Source organism: Mesoplodon bidens (genome assembly GCF_964165515.1).
Source record: "Mesoplodon bidens genome assembly, chromosome: 14".
Classification (NCBI taxonomy): Eukaryota; Metazoa; Chordata; class Mammalia; order Artiodactyla; family Ziphiidae; genus Mesoplodon; species Mesoplodon bidens.
The window spans coordinates 82,178,891-82,204,468 of NC_138170.1; the positions used below are offsets into that span (position 1 = coordinate 82,178,891).

Genomic DNA, 25,578 nt, shown 5'->3' on the forward strand with positions numbered 1-25,578 from the left:
TTATTTAGAAATCATTTATTGGAAGACAGTTAAATTTTGAATTCTTCTGAAGGAAACGTATAGAACAGTACTTGAAACTGATGCCAACTTTTAATGGAGAAGCTATCACTGAAACAGGGAAGGAGACACTATAAATACTGCCACTCTTTGTTGGCATTTTAAGACTCTTTTACTTTCCAAAATAATCTTTGAAGACACGTAGTGCCAGAAGCCTAAAGGTATACAGATGAAGTGCTAACTGACCCTTTAGGATTTGTGTATGATGATTTAAAACTCAGGCATCAGTAGAGCCGTGAGAAACATGTGTGTCCACCTAAGAATAGGAAGAAAACATGATCCAAACAACCTACTAAGGGAAAATGAGATCTCTCACAACTAGCTGAGTCAAAATGTTACATAAGAAGTAACTGTTGCTACTAGTCAATGTTCTATTAACACCTGAGAGTCTCTATTTTCTACTGAGATGTAGCATATGGATTCCTTTACCCTGAAGAATTAGGTAAAAACAATACAATTGTTTCCTCATAAAATCGACATACACTTACCATTCTAAATTGTCATCCAGTAAAAAGAGCAGTTTCAATACCACTACAATGACAGCTACAGCTTGTACATCATATTTAACAGTTTTTGCCTTTTTAGCTATAGGATCAAATGTTAGAAAATCCACTTCTCCCATTCCAGTCATTTTTACCACGTGGCAGGTCAAATCATGCATTTCATCTGTTGAAGAATAAAACAGTAAAATGTGAATTAAATTCTCCGGCTAACTAGACTACACTAATGTGTATATCTATGAGATAAGCTTATCTTAAAATATGATACTATGCTAGAACTCTGAGACATACATTTTGTAAATAAAATAAACCAAGAAATGATATTTGTATAGAAAAATGAACGGTTGAATGCTAGCAAGGAGTATCTTCTCCTATTTTCACTTCCCCAAACATCTGTTATTTATAGGATACATCTTGCCACCTAATGCACAGCCACACATCGTTTTTCTATTGTTTCATCCATGTTTCTTGTCTGTGTTTCGACAGCAATTTGCATTTAGCTGAAACTGACTCTCCTGTAAGACCAAGAGCTTCTCTAAAAACGCACACTCACTCACCAGCAGGAAGCCTGGCTAGCACACTGGAAGCCTGATGTGCATCTCACTAGCTGCACTGCTTTCCCAAAGAAACTATATGCTCAGCACAGACTGCATCTATTATTCAAGGCTGAATAATGTGGGACTTGGAGCCAGAAAATCTACGGCCTATGTATTTAGGTTTTCTAATCATTAGCTTTGTGACTCCAAATTAGAGTCACCTAACCTCAGTTTCTTAATTTGTAAAATGGGTTATGGTGAGGATAAACATTCAATAAGATAGCACAAGTGAACATATTTTGAAAGCTCTAAATTACTAAGCAAATTTCTTTACTCACTAATTTAAGTACCTAGGATGTACCATATTCTATTTTAATTAAATTCAAGTAGAATGGCTATTATTTATAAAAGCATAATAAATTGTATTGTACTGAATCTCCTACATGCATTCAGTCATTATATCCTATTGATTCTATTCTCTTAATGTAGTATACAATACTTTAATTTTATAATAGTATATATAATATTACACACAGCATATATATTACCATATATAGTATATAGTATTATATATAGTACATATTATTATATAGAGAATTATTACTATAAAGAATGGCATTTATTGAAAAATGTCTCCCCTATTTATTTAAAATTAATTATCTTGAAACTGTTTCTCTTATGCCAAAAGTACAGAGTAATAAAAAAGCAAGTGGAAGACATTATGAGGAAGGACGCCAGGACAGCAGAGAAAAACTAAGCAGTACAGGACGCTGAACTGAGCATTATGTGGAAAGAACACCAGCTCTGGAATGGGACGGCTGGGTTGAAGTACGCACTCAGCCATCTACCAGCCAGGCGTCGCTCAGCTTGCCCATGTTTCATCTGTAAATGAGAATACCCACCTGCCCCCGCTTCCCACCCTCACAAATGAGGTAACATAGATGGAGGCACTTTGGAAACTCTCTAATAAAGTTCCCCACAAATTATATACTGATTGTGAAAGCTGCCAGAAGTTCTCTCTGGCAGGCTCCTCAGTCCCAGTATGAGGGACAATACTAAGAAATGTGTTTGGAGTTCACTCAAAGCCATCAAAGAGGCAGTGCTTACTCAGTAAGAGTGTGTGTGACATGCTTGCTAAAACCTTTCTCCCGAGTTCAGAGACGACACTGTCATACGTAAAGGCACTGAGGAGGGGCATTTGTTGCCCCAGTGTGCTTAAAACCACTTTTAGCTTTCCGGGAAAGGGCCAAATACACAGGTTTCCTCTTTTTGATCAACAGCACCATAGAACTGATGGTACTGTAGACAGCAAACTTTAGATTTTGAAAATGGCAACATTCTAGAGGTCTTCTTATAATCTTACGGGTGCTTTGTCAATCAATGACACATGTTACAATATAAATCCTAAGGTGTAAGGACTTCCCTGGTGGTGCAGTGGTTAAGAATCCGCCTGCCAATGCAGGGGGCATGGGTTCGAGCCCTGGTCTGGGAAGATCCCGCATGCCGTGGAGCAGCTAAGCCTGTGCGCCACAACTACTGAGCCTGCGCTCTAGAGTCCGTGAGCCACAACTACTGAGCCCACGAGCCACAACTACTGAAGCACATGTGCCTAGAGCCCGTGCTCCGCAACAAGAGAAGCCACTGCAATGAGAAGCCCACACACGGCAATGAAGAATAGCCCCTACTCGCCGCAACTAGAGAAAGCCCGCGAGCAGCAACAAAGACCCAATGCAGCCAAAATAAATTAACTAATTAATGAAAAAAACAAAATCCTAAGGTGCAGGGACTATTACATGTTAGTCTGTTGATCTATTTTGTGTGTTGTTTCCCCCCCACAATTAAGTAATACAAACTCAGTACAGGACATTTACAAGATACATAAAGGTAGAAGAAAGGAAAAAAGGCATTGCCATAGCTTAGAAATAGCACTTCAATATTTTGGTATATTTATTTCTAATATTTTAATGAATATTTTAATTTTATGTAGCTATGCTTATATATAATTTTATAATTTGGCCCATTTCATTTTTTATTATAACAAACATTTGCCATGTTTTATATACTCTTCACAAACATGATTTTAAAAGCTGCATAATGTTCCACTGAATATACATAACATTGTTTACTTAAACATTACCTTTCTGTTGGATATTTATTTCTAATTTTTCAGTATAAATAAGCAGGTCAATAACATTTGTGTATAATTTTTTTTTCTATATTTCAAATTATTTCTATTGAACAGTTTGTGAGAAGTAAAATTTCTCTATCCTGGTTCTTTTTAATACAGTCTCCAAAAAGGCACTTAAACATATCAGATGCTAGTAGTGTCTCTCTGACTATTATAATGGTTTTAATTCTACTTGTTACTCTCAGGAAGAGTTAGGTAAGAAATAGTATTAAATCACACACACTGGTCAGAAAATACTGCCACCCTCATCTCTGTCCAACAGCAACTACGTGAGCTACACACTTTCCATAACCCAGCCCGTGTCAGTTACGTGTTGGTAATTCCTTGTATTCCTTCCATATCTTAGCATTCCCATTATAAGCTCAGGATTTTGGAGTATATGAGAGAACACAGGAGCTTTCCATATTTTGAAAGAACCATCAAAAAAGTAAATGAAAAAACCAAAATCCAAAACAATAATCTGATTTATGTAACATGCCAAGGCGCAGAAATCAGACTTTACAAATTCTGGAATCTTTTTTTAAAAAATTAATTAACTTATTTATTTTTGGCTGCTACGTTGGGTCTTCCTTGCTGCGCACGGCATTTCTCTAGTTGCGGTGAGCGGGGGTTACTCTTTGTTGCAGTGCGCAGGCTCCTTATTGCGGTGGCTTCTCTGTTGTGGAGCACGGGCTCTAGGCACGCGGGCTCAGTAGTTGTGGCATGCAGGCTCAGTAGTTGTGGCGCATGGGCTCTAGAGCACAGGCTCAGTAGTTGTGGGGCAAGGGCCCAGTTGCTCCGCAGCATGTGGGATCTTCCCGGACCAGGGATAGAACCTGTGTCCCCTGCATTGGCAAGTGGATTCTTAACCACTGCACCACCAGGGAAGTCCCCAAATTCTGGAATCTTAATCAAATAGCTGGTGACTTCTGAAATCTTAACCAGAGACGTACATTCCTTAGCTTAATAAATGATGTATTTGGGGCTTCCCTGGTGGCGCAGTGGTTGAGAGTCCGCCTGCCGATGCAGGGGGCACAGGTTCGTGCCCCGGTCCGGGAAGATCCCACATGCTGTGGAGCGGCTGGGCCCGTGAGCCATGGCCACTGAGCCTACGTGTCCGGAGCCTGTGCTCCGCAACGGGAGAGGCCACAGCAGTGAGAGGCCCGTGTACTGAAAAAAAAAAAAAAAAAAAGACGTATTTGAAAAGTTTAAATTACTTTTTTCCTTTTCAAAAAAAATTTTAAAAGTACAGACTTAATATTTACATTTGCATATATATGTTACGCCAATTTATGTTTATGTTTATAGTTAAAATTATACCATACATACAGTTTTACATATTGCTTTTTTCATATAACATATGTATTTTCCTCCCCTATTAAAAATACATTCAATCACATTTTTTATATTGCTTAAGCAATAATATAGTCACATCATGTTTGTATTTTCTGTTAAGAATAGAAATCCTGAATTTCTCACATTTCTAGTTTAGCAAGAAATTCAGGAATGGATTCCATCGGCAGATTCCATTCGGGTTACCTGTATCTTGGTATAATGTGAACAACAGCTAGTAAGGCTGTCTTCACATTCTGTGTTTCATCCTACCAGACTTGGAACTCAATTTCTTTTAGGGACTGGAAATAGCAATATATTAGCAAACAACAAAAATGTTACCATAGATTAACTTCTGGGATTTTTTTTTTTAATTTTTTTAAAAATTTATTTATTTTTGCTGTGTTGGGTCTTCGTTTCTGTGCGAGGGCTTTCTCTAGTTGTGGCAAGTGGGGGCCACTCTTCACCACGGTGCGCGGGCCTCTCACTATCGCGGCCTCTCTTGTTGCGGAGCACAGGCTCCAGACGCGCAGGCTCAGCAGTTGTGGCTCACGGGCCTAGTTGCTCCGCGGCATGTGGGATTTTCCCAGACCAGGGCTCGAACCCGTGTCCCCTGCATTGGCAGGCAGATTCTCAACCACTGTGCCACCAGGGAAGCCCCTGGGATTTTTAAAATTAGAATTCTTTATGTAATAATTATGCTTCATGCAAATGAAGAAGTGCTGCTTTTCTGGGGGGAGTGGGTGCCTAGGTAATTAATAACTTATACTGAAACATGTGTTACTTTACTTGTATTCAGCAAACTTACTGTAAAAACCGAACATATTCTCTCAAACTTATCCCTCACACCAAAATAGAACTCATTATTTCTGAAGTGTCCTTTTACCCATTTTAAATGGTCCAAAATATTTTAAGAAAGGATTTTAAAATTAAGCTTCATGTTACTATGGACCCCGTCAGGTGACTCTAATAGTCTCTGATTTGAGAAGATGCAATATATTGTTCATAATAATTTAGTAAGTCAAAGCTTGCTCATTATATACATCACTCACTTACCAGGGAGATTGACTTCCATCAAGTATTTCATACACAAGATGTTTGGATGAAGATAGCAGTCTTCAGTTATGTCTGGAAAACGTGGCAAATCTAAAAATATGGCAACTTCAATTATTTTTTTATAGATATCTTCATAGTTAGGCCAAGACTGGAATGAAAAAGATAGTCAAGGTAGCAATTTTTGCAACACAAATTATTTTAAAAACTACTTTCTGATTTTAAAAGTAATATGGGGACTTCCCTGGTGGCACAGTAGTTAAGAAGCTGCCTGCCAATGAAGGGGACATGGGTTCGAGCCCTGGTCTGGGAAGATCCCACATGCCGCGGAGCAACTAAGCCTGTGTGCCACAACGACTGAGCCTGAGCTCTAGAGCCCGTAAGCCACAACTACTGAGCCCGAGTGCCACAGCTACTAAGTCTGTGTGCCTGGAGCCCATGCTCTGCAATAAGAGAAGCCACCGTAATAAGAAGCCCATGTACCACAACGAAGAGTAGCCCTCGCTCACCACAACTAGAGAAAGCCCATGCGCAGCAACAATGACCCAACGCAGCCAAAAAATAAAATAAATTTAAAAAAAAGTTTTTTAAGTAAAAAACAACAAAAAAATAAAAGTAATATGTATTCATTGAATAAAATTTGGAATGTAGAGAAAAGCACTAAGGGGAAACGCCCATAAATCCCAAATTTCCTCACCAAGCAGTTTTAAACAGTAATAGTGGTAAATTAAAATCTATCTGGCTCATAAAACTCTTACTGGCCTTACCCATGGTATAGTGAAATCATTACTTCTTGCCAATCATGGAAGAACCTGGTATACAGCTGCAACCCAACTGGAGTTACAATGTCGTCATAATCACTCCAAAGCACGACTTCCCTCTCACCCTCCTTCACCGGCACCCTCTCACCAATCTTCAAATTCACAGCTAACAGATTTAGCTCAGTGTTACATAATATTCACATGCTTCTATGCGAGAGATGACACCAGGGTTTAAGTCTAATAGATAAAAATGTGCAATTCAATCTTCTATTTTCCCACATTAAGAGCCTATAAGAGTGTCTTATAGAATTCAGGAAAATCTATGAGCTAATATTAATAAATTAATTCTCTTCACTTTAAGATCACCCTTGTAGTTTATTGGGTATGCTACTTATATTTCTGCAATTTCCAAACATTCTTCTTATTAATACTATATATAATTTTTCCTCATTTACTCATCCACTCACATAAAAATATTAAATTTAGAGTCTATTCTATGCAAGATACTTTGGGAAATATAAAGATGAATAAAGTGATCTCTTCAAGGAGTTTATACTCTAGAAAAGGGATCAGGGTACAAAAATAACTATAGAATAAGATAGAAAGTTTTCGAGTACTACAAGCAAGATTTTTTTTTTAAGGCTTATGGGATTTCAGAAAAACTAACATTTCTGATACGGCAGGACCCCATTAAAACTAGGCCTAAATACAAACATTCTGAAACCTGTTTGGCAGTATCTGTTAAAGTTGAGTGTGGACATATTCTACAGCAAAGCAGCTCTAGCTACATATACCCAACAGAAATGTGCATGCAGTCCATGAAAAGACATGCACTAGAATATTCATAACACTATTTGTGAAAGTCCCAAGCTAGAAACTACCCAAATGCCATCAGCAATAGAGTAAGTACAAGAATAACTACCTAGTAAATTTTGATACAGTCTCACAGTGGAACATTATACAGCAAACAAATGAATGCTCTACATGCAACAGTATGAATGAATCTTCAAAACATAATGTTAAAAGAAGCCAGATGCAAAAGAGAATGACTCCATGTATGTAAAGTACAAAACTTAGCAACTCAGCACCGAACTTCTAGTCCATACGGTTAGAAGTCAGGAGAGTGATTGATTACTCTTGGAGTCGTGGAGGTAATGACTGCAAGTGAGCATAAGGGTGGAGCTCCTAGGGTGCTAAGGTTGTTTCCTGATCTCGGGGCTGGTTCAGGTTATGAAAATTCATCAGGTTGGGTACATGTGTGATATGTTCACTTTTCTGTAGGTATGCCTAGTTAAAAAAAAAAAGTGGTAAGAGAGAAAGATAATATCAGTTCAATAAACTATTTTGTGTAACAGAATCACTTCATACATCGCCTTGTAGGAGAAATAATCTAACTGGCAAATTCAGAGTTGGAAAGACCTTTGAAAGTATATGGTCTAACTTTACAAAATCCCCAGCAGGTATATGTCTAGCCCTTCTTATAAATCTCCAGTGATGGGAACTCAATACCTTCCCTGAAGGTAGTCTATTCCATTTTTAATGGGTTTAATCATTAAAAAGTTCTTCCTTATTCTAAGCAAAAATCTGTTTCCCAACAATTTGTGCCAATAATACCATTATGTCATGTCTTGCCCATTTTCTAAATGTGTGAAGGTGTTTGGAAGCCAACTGAAGGAATGAGTATTTCTCTGTTAAATGTTTCTTTGGTACATTCAGCTCATATGCAATTATAAAGCACAAGGAAATGCTTTATAATGGTACAAGAGTATGCTTATAGGGACTTCCCTGGTGGTTCAGTGGTTAAGAATCCATCTTGCAATGCAGGGGAAGCTGGTTCGATCCCTGGTCTGGGAACTAAGATCCAGCACGCCACGGAGCAACTACGTCTACGTGCCACAACTCGAGAGCCTGCACGCCGCAACTAATGAGCCTGTGCACTGCAACAAAAGATCCCGCATGCCACAACTAAGACCCGATGCAGCCAATAAATAAATAAATATTTTTAAAAAAGAGTATGCTTATAGAAAACAATCAAAGCGTTAACTATGCCTGATTTTACTTTGCCTGAGGTTACAACCTTTTTTGTATTGTATTTATTTTGATACCACTATTTCAATGTCTAAACTCAAGTTTTATGAGAAAAAAAAGGCTTTCAATTAGCTATATTATTAGCATATGATTAATCTGTAGCTGAAGAATACAAAGTAAATTTCTGTCAATCCAAAATAGCAATGTGGCCTTTCAAGTCTTTTTTTAAATGTTGAGATACAGTAATTCTACCTGTACACTAAAATACTATTAATTGTATTCTAATCTGTGAAATTAAAAGAGAAAAAAGGAAAACATATATTCTCAGTGACTTTTGGCAAAAGCTTTTTTCTTTATAAAATTAACTTATTTAGACATCTGCTGCATTTTGCACAAAATCTGAAGCATCTTTTCAAGTTAAAACAATTAACATTACTGACAAGATTTATGGCAACCCTAATCCTTTCAAATAATGGAGGTAGGAGATGAAATTAAGTACTTTTATCTGCAAACAAAACAAACACTAGAGCAGTGAATGTTCCCCTTTGAAAAATAACCATCTCAAAAACCCAATTTAATGGATGATAAATTCATGACAAGTAATTGCAAGGTCATTAATGAAAAGGAATCTGGTAAGCTAAAAATACTTAATATATGTATAAAACATCCACAATAACATACGCTCCCTTCCGCCTCCAACACCACTTGAAGTGGTGGCCCAATTGTCCCTACAGGGCTGGCTATGGACTAACCTCCCTAGACATCTGCTCCTATTCCAACCAAGGCAGGCCACTCTTGAACCACTAGCTCAGCAAAGTATCCAACCTTGGGCAGAAGGCTGGGAGTACTGTTACACAGCATCGTTTTAGAGAATATGATCACAGTGTCACATTTTTCTTTCTGTCCCATTGTCCTTAGCCTGGAGAGGTGAATCAGGCTCTAATTTTGACAAGATTGCAAAACATGGACATATAATAATTACAGTGAACATTTAATGACTGCGTTAGAATAGTCTTACTTTGACTTTTAGAAAATGCATGCATGTACAGAACACACCCAAGGAAAGGGTCTCAGAGAAGCTGCTGGGTCTTTGTATTTTCATTTGGCATGGGGAATCTCTGATTTATTAAGTAGAATAAGAGGACTACCAGAATCCTGTTTAAAACTTTGCATATTTAGTTAAGGTATAATAGCACTTTGTTTTATACTGGTCTTTGGTAATCTGTTAATTAGTGTTTTTTTTTTTTCTTTTTTTTTTTTTTTGCGGTACGCGGGCCTCTCACTGTTGTGGCCTCTCCCGTTGCGGAGCACAGGCTCCGGACGCGCAGGCTCAGCAGCCACGGCTCACGGGCCTAGCCGGTCCGCGGCATGTGGGATCTTCCAGGACCGGGGCACGAACCCGTGTCCCCTGCATTGGCAGGCGGACTCTCAACCACTGCGCCACCAAGGAAGCCCTAATTAGTCTACTTTTTACCTCAAATTTTTTGTAGAATAAGATGTAATAACAAAAGAATGACAGAGGCAGAGATAAGAAAACTAGTCTGTACTGCTCAAAGCACCATTACTATCAGTACCACTTGCAAGATGCTTGCATAAAATATTCCTAGATCCCACACCAGACTTAATAAATCCATCCCTAACACTAGGACTAAGAGTCTGTAGTTTAAACAAGCTCTTCACAATATTCTTGTGCGAAAAATAAAATAAAATAAAATAAAACGAAGTGGCTCTCAACCTCATTTTTCTTGTAGCCTGGAAGGGACCCTCAGATGGTTTTACTTCACAAGCTTGATAAGAGAAGCACACCCACGAATTCCAGTGATGGTTAAGACGTTGTGGGAAGCCAGGAACAAAAGAACACATCAGCTGCTTTCTATTCATGCTGCCTGGCAGTAGTAATTCTGGGAGGGAGTGGGAGTGAGGGAAACTGAGAACACCTGTTATCATTACACTCGCCTTAATTTCCCTCAGGTCGATTTCAAACCTGTTAGATTATTACTCTAACAAAGCTTGCACAAACAATCCCAAGAGCTACACACGGCCTACAGAGCAAGATGGTGAAAAAATCTAGAGTTTGAAGACTCAGAGTGTTATCAAAACTTGATCCAACAAGACAGTCATTTGGAGAGGCTGAAAGAGTGACTGACAGCTCTGGAGGAGTCTTTTTCTTCCTTCAACCAACGGGCCCTAGTTTCACAAAGGGTGTAAGATTGCTCCAAGGCAAACTGAATCATCATGGCAAAGTGCCACGCAGTGGGTCTGGCTGAACCAGCATTACATCTTTTCTTTTTACTCATTCAGAGAGGATGCTGTTGATCAACATTCAAAATACTGGAGATGTACTTTGGAATGAATTTCCAGTTTCCTCTTTATTACTTCTTGCTGAGTCTAGTGAGGGATGATGAAATGACTAATTCTTGAGAGGATGTAGAATTACTGTCAAGGACCATGGTGGAATAACATGTATGTTACATATTAACTGTTAAGAAATTGGTCTGTGGGTTTTAAAATACATAAAAATAAAGAAATTCAAGGCTGAAAAGATAGAAGTATCCCTACTGTGTGTTAAGCCATCGGCAGAATAAATTCTATCTGTAATAGAGATAAGTGTGTCTAGGTCCAACCTTGGTTCAAGCAGCAATTTGACTATTTGGTACTCCATATGGAGATGGTATCCCTGAAAAAGAATAGATTTTTAGTGTATTCTACCAGATGACCTGAAAGATTTTTGCTAGAAGTAACTGATGCTTCAAATCAGCACCACACTTCAGAAACTTGACTCAAAAATAAAGCAGCAGAAGAGGCGGAGCCAGAAAAAGGAGGAGGAGGTTATCTTTAAATTGAAACATGGACCTCCCTCGTGGTGCAGCGGCTCAGAATCCTCCTGTCAATGCAGGGGACATGGGTTCGAGCCCTGGTCCGGGAAGGTCCCACATGTCACGGAGCAACTAAACCCATGTGCCACAACTACTGAGCCTGTGCTCTAGAGCCCAGGAGCCACAACTACTGAGCCCGCTCACTGCAACAAAGAGTAGCCCCCGCTCTCCGCAACTAGAGAAAGCCCGCATGCAGCAACCAAGACCCAACACAGCTAAATAAATGAATTAAATAAATAAATAAATTTATTTTAAAAAATAAATTAAATAAATACGGAAAATGAAACAGCTACCTACCAGGAGTTGGGAATCACAACTCAGAAAAAGGAGATGGTTGGAAATACTAAAACTTAATTTGCACACCTGTCTCCTCTCCTGAACTTTGCTCTCAAGTCAGGGTGATGGCAGGAAGACTCAAACTCTTATGGCCCGCTTGTCAGAAGAAACAAACCACATCAATACTCTGTACTCTGTATTCCATTACCCTATGTTTTAAAGTGAGTTTTGTCAGATTTGTTGTTAGTGGGACAGAGGGGCCCACTTAATTAACAGAACAATTTAATGGAAAGAAACAGTTCACACAGGATCAAGGTTTAAGGGTCGTTAAAGCTTTTTTCCCCCTTCCCTTTGATTTGTTTTTAAGGTGTGCTCAACTTTCTGGAATAACAAAACCAAAACCAAACCAAACACAGAAGAAAAACAGTCCTCAGCAGCCCACACACACAAAACCCCACTGGCATTATCTTCATCACCATCTCCTAGAACAATTGCACCCTTTTTCATTTCTGGTGGAGGTACAGCTGCTGAAGAAGCCAAGACTTAGTAGAGAAAGCTAAGACATGGAAGGAGGAAAGAAAATGCTGCCTTTGTTAATGAAAAGCTGTTTCCACTTAAAAGTTTCAACATACTATGGAATAGTGAATGCGCTTTTGTAAGCAAAGGCAAAGCATACAATGAAGAAAAGCTGCCTGTCAATTAAGTAAACAGTCATTTGAAGACATCCCAAAACTTCTCCATTTTTCTTGAAAAAGTCGGGGAGGGGAGGAAGGGAATATGGACTACTACTAGACATGGCTGAGGATGCGTCTACAAGGTATAGTAAATATGACACATAGGGCTTCTAGAGTGCTATAGATTTATTTAATTATAATACTAAGAAATCACAAGGCTAATATGTTTTTTAAAAGACCACAAGGCTATAATAAATTGTTCTAGCATGCATTAAAAATGGAGTGCTTGGGAAAGCACTTTATTGAATTTCACAAATATTCCAGTGAGTTTATTTTCCCTCATGAAGCAATGCCTTGAGACAGGTAAGGACAAGCTAGAGTTTCTGTTACACAACAGCAGGCTCTTGTGATAAACCTGATTACAATACCCTGTCAGAGGTGAACTTCCTGCTTTGCTGTTAAAAAAAAAAGAAGTACAGTGCCTCACCCTTATTCTTAGTGTTGTTTTGAAGCAAAGATTCAGCTGAGAAAAAGCTAATGCTACATGCACCTGTTAACCCAAACTTAAAACAAGACTTCCCATTGCAAAGGAAAATTAACAAGGAATAAAAATGTCAGAAGAAATGACAAAGCACTGTAATATATTATTCACGGAGGAAGGATAAAATGAATTCCACATGCATTATGATTCACAAAACAATTCAATTCGCATTTTTAGTCTGCTAGAATTATCTTAATGGCTGTAAATCTATCAGCAGTAGCAAAAAATACTTTTTTATATTCAAAGTCTAATCTTCTGGAAGTTTGTGGTGAATACATTATTTTATGTGAAATACAGTCTTGGTCCTGGGGATGAGGTCATTTCAGAAACATGCTGTCGACTTGCACAGACCAAGATAAACCTTATGAATAAATACGAATTTATGAACTGATGACCAACTGAACAGGAGGCAGTTATTTGTTTTGGCCCCAGGATCAGAGCTGGGAAAAACCTGAGTCCTCCTTCTTAAGATGTGCCTGTCCTCCAAATATTCTGCTGACTGTGGAATACTTATGTTCAAGTTTCACATATCTGTACTAAAGCAGATTAAAAGCTGTTATCCAAAAGAGTAGACAATCCCCAAATAATTTTGATTTGATTTTGGCAGGGTTACGTGATTATTTTTGTAGCAGGCTAATCTTTGTCATTATTCAGCTTTCCTTAGATGAGTATAAAACTTGGTTCTCATTCCTCCTCTTGGGAAGCAGAGGTAGGGGGAGAACTGGGCTGAGCATGCTGGGTACTAGGGGTGGGTATTGGCAAGGGATCAAACTAAATCACAGATAATTCACATGAAATCACTGGTTTCACTTAGAAAACATGAGGCATGATTCTCCTAAAACAAGTATCATCAATGTAGCCTCAAACATACATTTTCTGACTAGAGTAATTTACTATTGGTTTCAGTATATTGGTGAACAGTACAAATAACTGGTAAGATTATTTATCTCACACACTGGTTTTCATGAGTGATACTGACACACCCATAACTCAGTTTTTTAAATGTCCTTGCTTATAAGCAGAAGTTATATCCCTTACACATTTACCACTAAAATATCAGTGGAATGCTTTTTAATTTTTTCAATCAAATGCCACTATTTAATAGCCTCTGGGTATATTATATAATAAATACAAAAGAAGCAGCCTGGATGTTTACTACTTAGGTGGAAAAAAATCCCCAACAAATCTATTTGAAATCTTCTCTAAATAAAGTATTTAAACTAATTCTGTTTTTCAGCTATTTCAAATCATTTAACCAATAAACACAGAGCTCTTACCATGTATACATAATTATTATATATTAGGTCTTATGTATGATAAAATAGAAGCATTACACATGATTCCTACTCTCAAAGAGTAGTTAGGGATGCAAGAAATATACAAACAAACCCGACTGTCACACCTGCCAGTGTGCTCCTTCTCTAGTCCTCCCTCTGTGCCTCCCCCGCCAGAGGTAACTAGTATCCTGAATTTTGCTTACCATAAACTTATTTTTTTTTAAAGTTTTATCATGCACATAAATATATTTATATAAATATATTTAGCTTAACTTCTTTTGTGAGCTTAACAAAAATGATATCATACTGTATGTAGCTTCCTAAGTCTTGCCTTTTACACTCAACAGAATGTTTCTTAGAGTCATTCCTGTTGCTTGTGGCTGTAGTTGATTCATTTTCATAGTTGTTTAATATACCATGTCTGATTATGTCACATTTTATCCGTTTTCCTGGATAGACATTCAGATTGTTTTCAGTTTTGTTGTTTTGTTTTTTCATTACCTAGCTGCCTTCTTTAGCCTTGAATCCCCAAACACAAAACTCCATCAATAGAAAACTAGTCAGGTAAATTGTGGCATATCTATACTGTGCAGCTCCTAGAAAAATAAAAAGTTAATAAGTAAATTGCAGTTATATAAGAGAATATCCCTACTCTTAGAAAATATTTAGGGATGATGGGCCATGATAAATGTAACTTACCCTCAATGATTCAGAAATAGAATTACATAGATAGATACATAGATAGATACATAGATAGGGAAGAACAGCACAAAGGATAAAATAAAATATTAACAAGAGTTGAGTCTGGGTAAAGGATATATTTTTATTTTTGCAGCTTTTCTATAAATCTAAAATTATTCCAAAATAAAAAGTTTATTGAAAAAAAAGCTCTCTAAGATACAAGTGAAAAAGGTAAAGTGCAATAGTTACTGTTACCAAGACATAATCTCATAGATTTTTATGCTTATACTTTCTATCAAAATCTCTACAAGAAATCACTCCCCTATTTTACATACCCCGTCCCCTCAACTCAAGATTAATTTAAAAATAGTCAACAAGAGATTATTACTAGGCAAGTATTTCATAACACTCAGCTAAAAAGCATCTGAATATTGACTCTATTTCTAAATGTCTAAAAATGAGTATTTAGAACAATTCTGTTTCTGCCCTTAAAGGATTAACTACTATGGGAAACTACTACGGGAATTGACTTCCCATGATAAACACAGAACTGGAAAAAATATATGAAACAACAGTTTTAGGCATCGGATAACAGGAAGCACAGGACTATACAATCGCTGAGAGAAGAGAAACAAATGGCCCCAGATTACTGCCTGGAGGCAGTCTCCAAGCTGTACTGCAGGGAGCAGGGAGTGAAACAGGGCCCAGTGGTCTTGCTGAGTTAAGCAGAGAGAGATTAGAGTTCCTGGAAGCTGAGGTGGCTATAATTTGCAGGCAGAGTACCAATGAGGATAAAACTGCAGAGAGAGAGCTCTGGAGGTCTGCAAAGGGGTCCTCTCAAGTCTTTGGCTGAGTACCAATCTGTGCATGTGTGAGAAAAAACCCGAGGCCAGGGGAGAAAAAAAAATCATTGGATTTTTCCAATGAATCCAAACAATTCTCAGAGTTTGCATAAGGCACCAGCTGGAGTGGAGAGACTTCATAATACTGGGGGCTCTGGGTAGAGTCTTCCAAAGTGACATGCCTTAGTAGTGGGGCTTCCTTAGTCTCACAATATAGGCTCTGGAACAGCCATTAAAAAAACAAGCTTCTAAATGATCAAACTGATATCTAAGTTACCTAATCATACACCAGAACAAAAATCCAGTATTCAGCAACACAAAATTCACACTGTCTGCATCCAATCAAAATTACCAGGAATGCAAAGCAGGAAAATATGGCACATAATCAGGAGATAAATCAATCAACAGAAACAGACCCAGAAATAACAGAGAGAACAGAATTAGTAGACGATAACCTTAAAGCAACTACTGTAAATATTGTCAATAAACTGGAGGATGTAAAAGAAAACATAAACATAATGAAGGAAACGAAAAAGATAAGACTAAAATGGAACTTCTAGAAATGAAAAATACAGAATCTGAAATGAAAAAATTACTAGATGGGTTTAACAGCGAATTAAGACATTCAAGAAGTAAAGATCAGTGAATCTGAAGATATCATCGTAGAAACTATCCAAAACAAAACACACTGAGGAAAAGAAAAAGAACAGAAGCCTTAGTGAGCTGTGGTCTAACATGTAGTTGGAAGGAAGGAAGGAGAGAAGGAAGGAAGGGAAGAGAAAGGAAGAGAAGAGAAGAGAAATCAGACAGTCCTGTAGAAAGAAACATTTTTAAAGTGCTGAAGGAAAAAAGTACAAACCCAGAATTCTATACTAGTGAAAATGTTTTTTCAAAAATGAAGGCAAAACAAAGTCATTTTTAGACCAAAAAGTGCCAGAAGAATTCACTGCCAACATATCTGTACTATAAGAAATGTTACAGGACATTTTTAGACAGGAAGAGTGCCAGAAATGGCAAAATGTGGGTAAATATGAAGTAGTTCTTCTCATTTTAATTTCTTAAAAAGATAAACAACTTTTTAAAGCAAAAATAATTCCGACGCATTGTGGAATATCTAACAGGTAAAGATAAAATGTTTAACACTAAGGGACAGGAGGAGGGAAGTGGAAATATATATATTCTTGTAAGGGTCTTACACTATAGATGTACTGGTATATTATTGAGGCAGACTGTGGTACGTTAAAGATGAATTTTATAAACTCTAGAACAACCTCTTAAAAAAATAGAGGTATGGTTAATAAATCAATAGTAGAGATAAAATGGAATCATAAAAAAATCTTAATTCAAAAAAAGCAGGAAAAGAAGAAACAAGAAATTAAGACTAGATGGCACAAATAATAGTAAGATGGTAGAAAAACAGAACAAAAGATCATACAATGAGTAAAAGGCCTAAAGCACTGTAGTTCCAAGTCTGAGACTACCACCTGCATGACCTTGGCAAATCATTCTACCTGTCTGAGGTGTTTACTCACATGTAAAATTGGGAAGATGGTGAACCATACTCATGCAGGGGTTTAGTAAGGATCATAAATGTCTCCTGAATTAAACTGAAAACAACGTGAAGGTAGTGAAGGTTAGGAAAGCCTATGAAAATAATTCCTTAAGTGGGTAAATGGAGGATAATATTTAATATATATTTAGTACACTGAAAACCTTCTGATGAAGAGCACAGGGAAAATAACCTTTGAGTACTATAAATAGTGATAAAGACTCATAATTAAAAGGACAGAAGCGCTGCCATTGGAGACATCTGAAAAGAGATCTAAAAGAAGACTAACACAAGCAAAGGACTTAAGATAGTGCCTCTTGAGGGACTTCCCTGGTGGACCAGTGGTAAAGAATCCACCTTCCAGTGCAGGGGATGCGGGTCTGATCCCTGTTCAGTGAACTAAGATCCCACATGCTGCGGGGAAACTAAACCCATGTGCTGCAACTACTGAGCTCATGCACCTCAACTAGAGAGCCCACGTGCCGCAAACTACAGAGCCCACACACCCTGGAGCCTGTGCCACAACTAGAGAGAGAAAACCCACACACCACAATTAGAGAGAAGACTGCACGCTGCAACGAAAGATCCCGCATGCCTCAATGAAGATCCTACGTGCCACAACTAAGACCTGACGCAGCCAAAAATTTAAAAATAAATAAATAAATAAATTAAAAAAATATATGCCTCTTGAAACAACATAATAACTTTCATCTCTTCTCTCCAAAGCAACATAGTGTGCAAATAACAACAAAAAATACTGTTTTTTAAATTTGGAATTACCTAAAGGTCTCTATATAAAACTTTTAGTCTCAACAATACACCTATTTGCAATGCACACACCTAACATTATAGCTGTATTTTGAGGATTGCGTAACCTAAAGGGTTAGATGTAGCCACATAAGGAAAACAAAAAATAATAATTCTACTCTTCATTAAATTATGACTAATGTCCATATTTCAACAGAACAAAAACTAGATGACATTTTTAAAACTCCAACACCAAATAAGTCAGGAGAGGAATATAAATCACCAAATTACTCTTGTGTCTTATAAGTGACTACAAAGTAAAAAGAAAATAACATACCTCTATAGCAAAGATTCCTTTGTCACGCCCATATAATTTCATCTCTTCTGGAAAATGCTGAAAAGCATTTATATAAGGAATATGTTCCTCTTCAACGAATCTATATTTTTAAAAAGAGTTCCAATAAAAGATATGTACTGATTTGGCAAAGTAAACAAAAGAGGTAAAAATGTATTTCAAAGACAAGGTAAGAATCAGTTGAGTATACTGTATATCCTACATATATGTAAGGATAATTAATCTGAAAATATCTATTATTCTCTGTACCCTTGTGTGGAGAAAACATTTAGTTGATTAATAATCTCGTAAGTTTCTGCCCCAATAGACAAAATATTTCTAAAAAGTGTGTTTATCTTATTTGTCAATTTACCACCAGGCTTGCAGACATGGCATTCCTTCCTCCTATCCCTAGCTCCTCTCACATGATTAGCTCCTACTCATCTCTTAAATCACTTATTCAGCGAGATCTTCCTTGATCCCTGTTTTCCTTGTTTGAATACCTCCTTGCCCACCATTCGGTCTCCAGTACCTATGACAGTGCACGGTAGGTGCCTGTCACTGGAAGAACCATTAAACAAAGGAACATTTGTTCACCACTCCATCTCAATGTCTGGTACATAGGAGCTGATCAAATATTTTGAGTAAATTATTGAGTTTGAAGAAATTAGCACGTATATATAAACAAACACTCATACATACTTATTTACAATTCATTCATTCGCTCAACAGCAATTTATTGAGTACTATATACCCAACACTATTCTAGGCTGGGGGATACAGCAGTGAACAAAACAGTAAAATATTCTTGTTCCCATGGAGTTTACATTCTAGTGAAAAGAGAAAGATGACGAAACAAATAAGTGAAATTTATAGTATGTCAGATAGGAAAAAACAGTAAGAAGAAAAATAAAGTAGAGAAGAATAGAGAAAGAGGGATGGGCACAGACTAACAGCATCCCATATACCCCTCCTAACCAACAAACCACTACTCCAGGCACATGCCCTGGAAACAGTCTCTACTTATAATATTATACTTTTCAAAAGTTTCAATCTGTGACAGACTGGAAATTTAACAAATTGGCTCTTCATTACAGGTAATTTAAGAAGCACTGCATTAGAGGAAAGTTGTGTCTGCCTGTAAAACATATCCTGAACCCCTTCACCTCGTTCCATTTCTATTACCACCACCCTCACCCAAGCCACTACCCTCTTGCTTTAAGTATAGAAAAGATCACCTGGTCTCCCTGCTTCCACCTGTGCCTGCCTAGAATCCACTTTCCTCACAGGTGCCTGAGTGATCTTGAAAACATTGGTCAGATTATGTGTCTCCTGCTAAAATCTTTACTATCACCCTTAAAGCCAGACTCCCAGTGGGAATGGGGTTTCCTTTTGGAGTGATGAATATATCCTGGAAATAGAGGTAATGGTTGCACAACCTTGTGAATATACTGAAAACCACTGACTTGTACACTTTAAAAGGGCGAGTTGTACTGTATATGGACTATACCTCCAAAAAAAAAAAGATCCAAACTCCTAACTTGGCTTACAGAGACCTCCATCCGGCCGCTGTTTATTATCTCCCTGTCCTCATCTTCCTGCTCCTCCTCCACGTTCTTACTCCCATCACTTTAGCTTCCTCGGCTCCTTGATCACACAGAGCCTGAAACTGCTTTAGAGCCTGGCACTAGCAGCCTCCCTCTACCTGGGACGCGTGTACTTCAGACGTTCAGCTGCTGGTTCTATTTTCAGCCAGAGTGCAGCTGAAACTCCGCCTTCTCAGGGAGGCCTTCCCTACTAACCCGTCTACTCTCTATCATATCAACCTACTTCAGTCTTCTGAACAGCACTTCACTGTCCGATCGGGTTTGATTTGTGTATTTGCACATCTGTTTCCTCCTCTAAAACTGCACGAGAGCAGGGACTTGATCTGTATATGGTTCACAACTGTATTTCAGGCGTCTAGACTCTAGAACACCACCTGTGTATAGTAGGTATTCAATGAATGTTTGTGGAACAAATACATGTTGGCTATTTTTATTTATTATTATTGTTATTGTTAGGTAGGTAGGGTTCTTTAAAGGCTCTCTAAGGGTTATGAGTTTATCCTAAGGACTACGGATGCTGCTAAAGGATTTAAACAGGGAAGGGACATGCAGGATCAGTATAAAATGTATGGGTATTGGGGCCAGGCTAATAATGTATTCCCTTCAAATCAATGTTCTTTAAGTAGTTTTTCAATAGTAGTTCTCAAACTTTAGCATCCATTACAATCCCCTGGAGGGCTTATTAAAACAGAGACTACCAGGCCCTGTCCCCAGAGTTTCTGATTCAGAAGGTTAGAATGGGTCCAAGAATTTACATTTCTAACAAATCACCGGGTGATGCTGATGCTGTTGTTCGCGGGACTACACTTTGAGAAGAACCTGTGACTTAGAGCTCTTTTCTAAGAAAAGCAGAGAAAGGGGATCAGTGGTGAAGTCTCTTCTCCTATTGCTCCAAGCAGTTAAACTGGGTCCCAAATTCGTATGTCCCACAGAGCAAAATAAAAGCCCTCCAGCTAACTAGATCTAATCTCCTCGAAGGGAATTCCCCTCGGAGGGGGAAGGGAGGGAAGAGGGAGGAAAGGAAAGAGGGAGACAGAGGGGTGGGGAGAGAGGCAGAAGGAGAGGGGGGAGAGAGAGACAGACAGACAGACAAAGGTGCAGGATCTTACCCCATCCTTCCAACCACACACAATATTCTCCCTGAGAGGAATTTTCGGGCAAACATTACTTTCTCCATCTTGTGAGATTTCTAGGAGAGTTGCGTTACCCCCTTACAGACGGCCCTGCGCAGGATGGCTAACCCTGTTATCCAGCTCCAGTGACATGATTAGACTGCTGTTTCTATTATGATCCCTCTGGTTTTCAGGAGGAAATGGACAGGGGTGGCACAAGACTCACTTGGAAGGCTGCTAAGTAACCCACGTGAAGATAGAGGGAATCGGGGAAAAATCGTTGGAGAGTTATTTTGGAAGTATAATTGAGAGGACATAATGATTAACTCTACGTAGAGAGAGGAAAGAGTCAAGGATGAGCCTCAGGTGGCTTATGGGATGCAACGTGGTGCAGGTATTTACGAAGAAAAGAAACACTAGAGGAGGAGCTGGACTGAGGAGAAAGATGAGGAAGGAGTGTCCAGAAGGCAGGTGAATATATGAATATATGGGTCTGGCCCTCAGTAGACAAGTCTGGGCTGGAAATCCAGATTTGGGAATCATCATCATATAGATGGTAATTAAAGCCTGGGGAAAGGATGAGATCACCCAATGAGGGCATACAGAACAAGATGAGGTTTCTATTTATTTACTTATTTATTTTATTTTTTGGCTGTGTTGGGTCTTCACTGCTGTGCATGGGCTTTCTCTAGTTGTGGTGAGTGGCGGCTACTCTTCGTTGCAGTGTGCAGGTTTCTCATTGTCGCGGCTTCTCTTGTTGCAGAGCACGGGCTCTAGGCACGCAGGCTTCAGGAGCTGTGGCACGTGGGCTCAGTAGTTGTGGCTTGCGGGCTTTAGAGCTCAGGCTCAGTAGTTGTGGCATGTGGGCTTAGTTGCTCTGTGGCATGTGGGATCTTCCTGGGCCAGGGCTCGAACCCATGTCCCTTGCACTGGCAGGCAGATTCCTAACCACTGTGCACCAGGGAAGCCCCAAGGTTTTTAGCTTAACAGTAAAATTCACTGAATCATGGACTCTCTGCATGTACTGCTTTTTGTGTTTTCTTTTAAACATCTTTATTGGAGTATAATTGCTTTACAATGGTATGTTAGTTTCTGCTGTGTAACAAAGTGAATCAGCTATACTAACACTTATAACCCCATACCCCCTCCCTCTTGCATCTCCTTCCCACCCTCCCTATCTCACCCCTCCAGGCGGTCACAAAGCACGAGCTGATCTCCCTGTGCTATGCGGCTGCTTCCCACTAGCTATCTATTTTACGTTTGGTAGTGTATATATGTCCATGCCACTCTCTCACTTCGTCCCAGCTTACCCTTCCCCCTCCCCATGTCCTCAAGTCCACTCTCTAGGTCTGCGTCTTAATTCCTCTCCAGCCCCTAGGTTCTTCAGAACCTTTTTTTTTTTATATTCCATATATATGTGTTAGCATACAGTATTTGTTTTTCTCTTTCTGACTTACTTCACTCTGTATGACAGACTCTAGGTCCATCCACCTCACTACAAATAACTCAATTTCGTTTGTTTTTATGACTGAATAATAGTCCATTGTATATATGTGCCACATCTTCCTTATCCATTCATCTGTCTATGGACACTAAGGTTGCTTCCATGTCCTGTGGTCAGCAATGAACATTGTGGTACATGACTCTTTTTGTTTGTTTGTTTGTTTTTTTAAAGATCTAGTCATCTGTCCATTATTCTTCATTTCTACTTTTTTCAAAAATTTTATTTATTTATTTATTTTATTTATTTTTTGGCTGTGTTGGGTCTTCGTTTCTGTGCAAGGGCTTTCTCTAGTTGCAGCAAGTGGGGTCCACGCTTCATCGTGGTGCGCGGGCCTCTCACTATCGCGGCCTCTCTTGTTGGGAGCACAGCCTCCAGACGCGCAGGCTCAGTAGTTGTGGCTCATGGGCCTAGTTGCTCCATGGCATGTGGGATCTTCCCAGACCAGGGCCCGAACCCGTGTCCCCTGCATTGGCAGGCAGATTCTCAACCACTGCACCACCAGGGAAGCCCCACGTGACTCTTTTTGAATTATGGTTTTCTCAGGGTGTAAGACCAGTAGTGGGACTGCTGTGTCATATGGTAGCTCTGTTTTTAGTTTTTTAAGGAACCTCCATACTGTTATCCATAGTGGCTGTATCAATTTACTTTCCCACCAACAGCGCAGGAGGGTTCCCATTTCTCCATACCCTATCCAGCATTTACTGTTTGTAGATTTTTTGATGATGGCCATTCTGACTGGTGTGAGGTGATACCTCATTGTAGTTTTGATTTGTATTTCTCTAATGATTAGTGATGTTGAGCATCCTTTCATGTGTTTGTTGGCTATCTGTATATCTTCTTTGGAGAAATGTCTATTTAGGTCTTCTGCCCATTTTTGGACTGGGTTGTTTGTTTTTTTGATACTGAGCTGCATAAGCTGCTTGTATATTTTGGAGATTAATCCTTTGTCAGTTGCTTCATTTGCAAATATTTTCTCTCATTCTGAGGGTTGTCTTTTCTTCTTGTTTATGGTTTCCTTTGCTGTGCAAAATCTTATAAGTTTCATTAGGTCCCATTTGTTTATTTTTGTTTTTATTTCCATTTCTCTAGGGGGTGGGTCAGAAAGGATCTTGCTGTGATGTATGTCAAAGAGTGTTCTGCCTATGTTTTCCTCTAAGGGTTTTATAGTGTCTGGCCTTATATTTAGGTCTTTAATCCATTTTGAGTTTATTTTTGTGTATGGTGTTAGGGAGTGTTCTAATTTCATTCTTTTACATGTAGCTGTCCAGTTTTCCCAGCACCACTTATTGAAGAGGCTGTCTTTTCTCCATTGTATATTCTTTTTTTTTTTTTTTTTTTTTGCGGTATGCAGGCCTCTCACTGTTGTGGCCTCTCCCGTTGCAGAGCACAGGCTCCGGATGCACAGGTCCCGCGGCCATGACTCACGGGCCCAGCTGCTCCGCGGCATGTGAGATCCTCCTGGACCGGGGCACGAACCCGTGTCCCCTCCATCGGCAGGAGGACTCTCAACCACTGCGCCACCAGGGAAGCCCTCCATTGTATATTCTTGCCTCCTTTATCAAAGATAAGGTGACCATATGTGTGTGGGTTTATCTCTGGGCTTTCTATCCTGTTCCATTGATCTATATTTCTGTTTTTGTGCCAGTACCATACTGTCTTGATTACTGTAGCTTTGTAGTATAGTCTGAAGTCTGGGAGCCTGATTCCTTCAGCTCCATTTTTCTTTCTCAAGACTGCTTTGGCTATTTGGGGTCTTTTGTGTTTCCATGGAAATTGTGAATTTTTTTGTTCTAGTTCTGGGAAAAATGCCGTTGGTAGTTTGATAGGGATTGCACTGAATCTGTAGATTGCTTTGGGTAGTATAATCATTTCCACAATGTTGATTCTTCCAATCCAAGAACATGGTATATCTCTCCATCTGTTTGTATCATCTTTAATTTCTTTCATCAGTGTCTTATAGTTTTCTGCATACAGGTCTTTTGTCTCCTTAGGTAGGTTTATTCCTAGGTATTTTATTCTTTTTGTTGCAATGCTAAATGGGAGTGTTTCCTTAATTTCTCTTTCAGACTTTTCATCATTAGTGTATAGGAATGCAAGAGATTTCTGTGCATTAATTTTGTATCCTGCTACTTTACCAAATTCATTGACTAGCTCCAGTAGTTTTCTGGTAGCATCTTTAGGATTCTCTATGTATAGTATCATGTCATCTGCAAACAGTGAGTTTTACTTCTTCTTTTCCGATTTGGATTCCTTTTATTTCTTTTTCTTCTCTGACTGCTGTGGCTAAAACTTCCAAAACTATGTTGAATAATAGTGGTGAGAGTGGTCAACCTTGTCTTGTTCCTGATCTTAGTAGAAATGGTTTCAGTTTTTCACCACTGAGAACACTGTTGGCTGTGGGTTTGTCATATATGGCCTTTATTATGTTGAGATAAGTTCCCTCTATGCCTACTTTCTGGAGTGTTTTTATCATAAATGGGTGTTGAATTCTGGTTTCATTTTCATTGCTTGTGATTGGTCTGTTTATATTTTCTATTTCTTCCTGGTTCAGTCTCAGAAGGTTGTGCTTTTCTAAGAATGTGTCCATTTCTTCCAGGTTGTCCATTTCATTGGCATACAGTTGCCTGTAGTAATCTCTCACGGTCCTTTGTATTTCTGCAGCGTCAGTTGTTACTTCTCCTTTTTCATTTCTAATTCTATTGATTGGAGTCTTCTCCCTTTTTTTCTTGATGAGTCTGGCTAATGGTTTATCAATTTTGTTTATCTTCTCAAAGAACCAGCTTTTAGTTTTATTGACCTTTGCTATCATTTCCTTCATTTCTTTTTCAGTTATTTCTGATCTGAGCTTTATGGTTTCTTTCCTTCTGCTAACTTTGGGTTTTGTTTGTTCTTCTTTCTCTAATTGCTTTAGGTGTAAGGTTAGGTTGTTTGAGATTTTTCTTGTTTCTTGAGGTAGGACTGTACTGCTATAAACTTCCCTCTGAGAACTGCTTTTGCTGCATCTCATAGGTTTTGGGTCGTTGCATTTTCATTGTCATTTGTTTCTAGGTATTGTTTGATTTCCTCTTTGATTTCGTCACTGATCTCTTGGTTATTTAGTAGTGTATTGTTTGGCCTTCATGTG

At 38.7% G+C, this 25,578-nt stretch overlaps 1 protein-coding gene across 2 annotated transcripts in view; it reads right to left on the reverse strand.

Annotated features, from left to right (window-relative positions):
• Positions 1-25,578, reverse strand: part of TAF1B (TATA-box binding protein associated factor, RNA polymerase I subunit B) — a 59,005-nt gene that overhangs the window by 13,031 nt on the left and 20,396 nt on the right. For both annotated transcript variants that reach the window (XM_081254858.1, XM_081254859.1), the window contains 3 exons: positions 18,235-18,334; positions 5,649-5,796; positions 546-723 (listed from right to left, as the gene is read on the reverse strand). In XM_081254858.1, the coding sequence (XP_081110984.1) occupies positions 546-723; positions 5,649-5,796; positions 18,235-18,334 (426 nt within the window). The remainder of the gene's footprint in view (positions 1-545; positions 724-5,648; positions 5,797-18,234; positions 18,335-25,578) is intronic.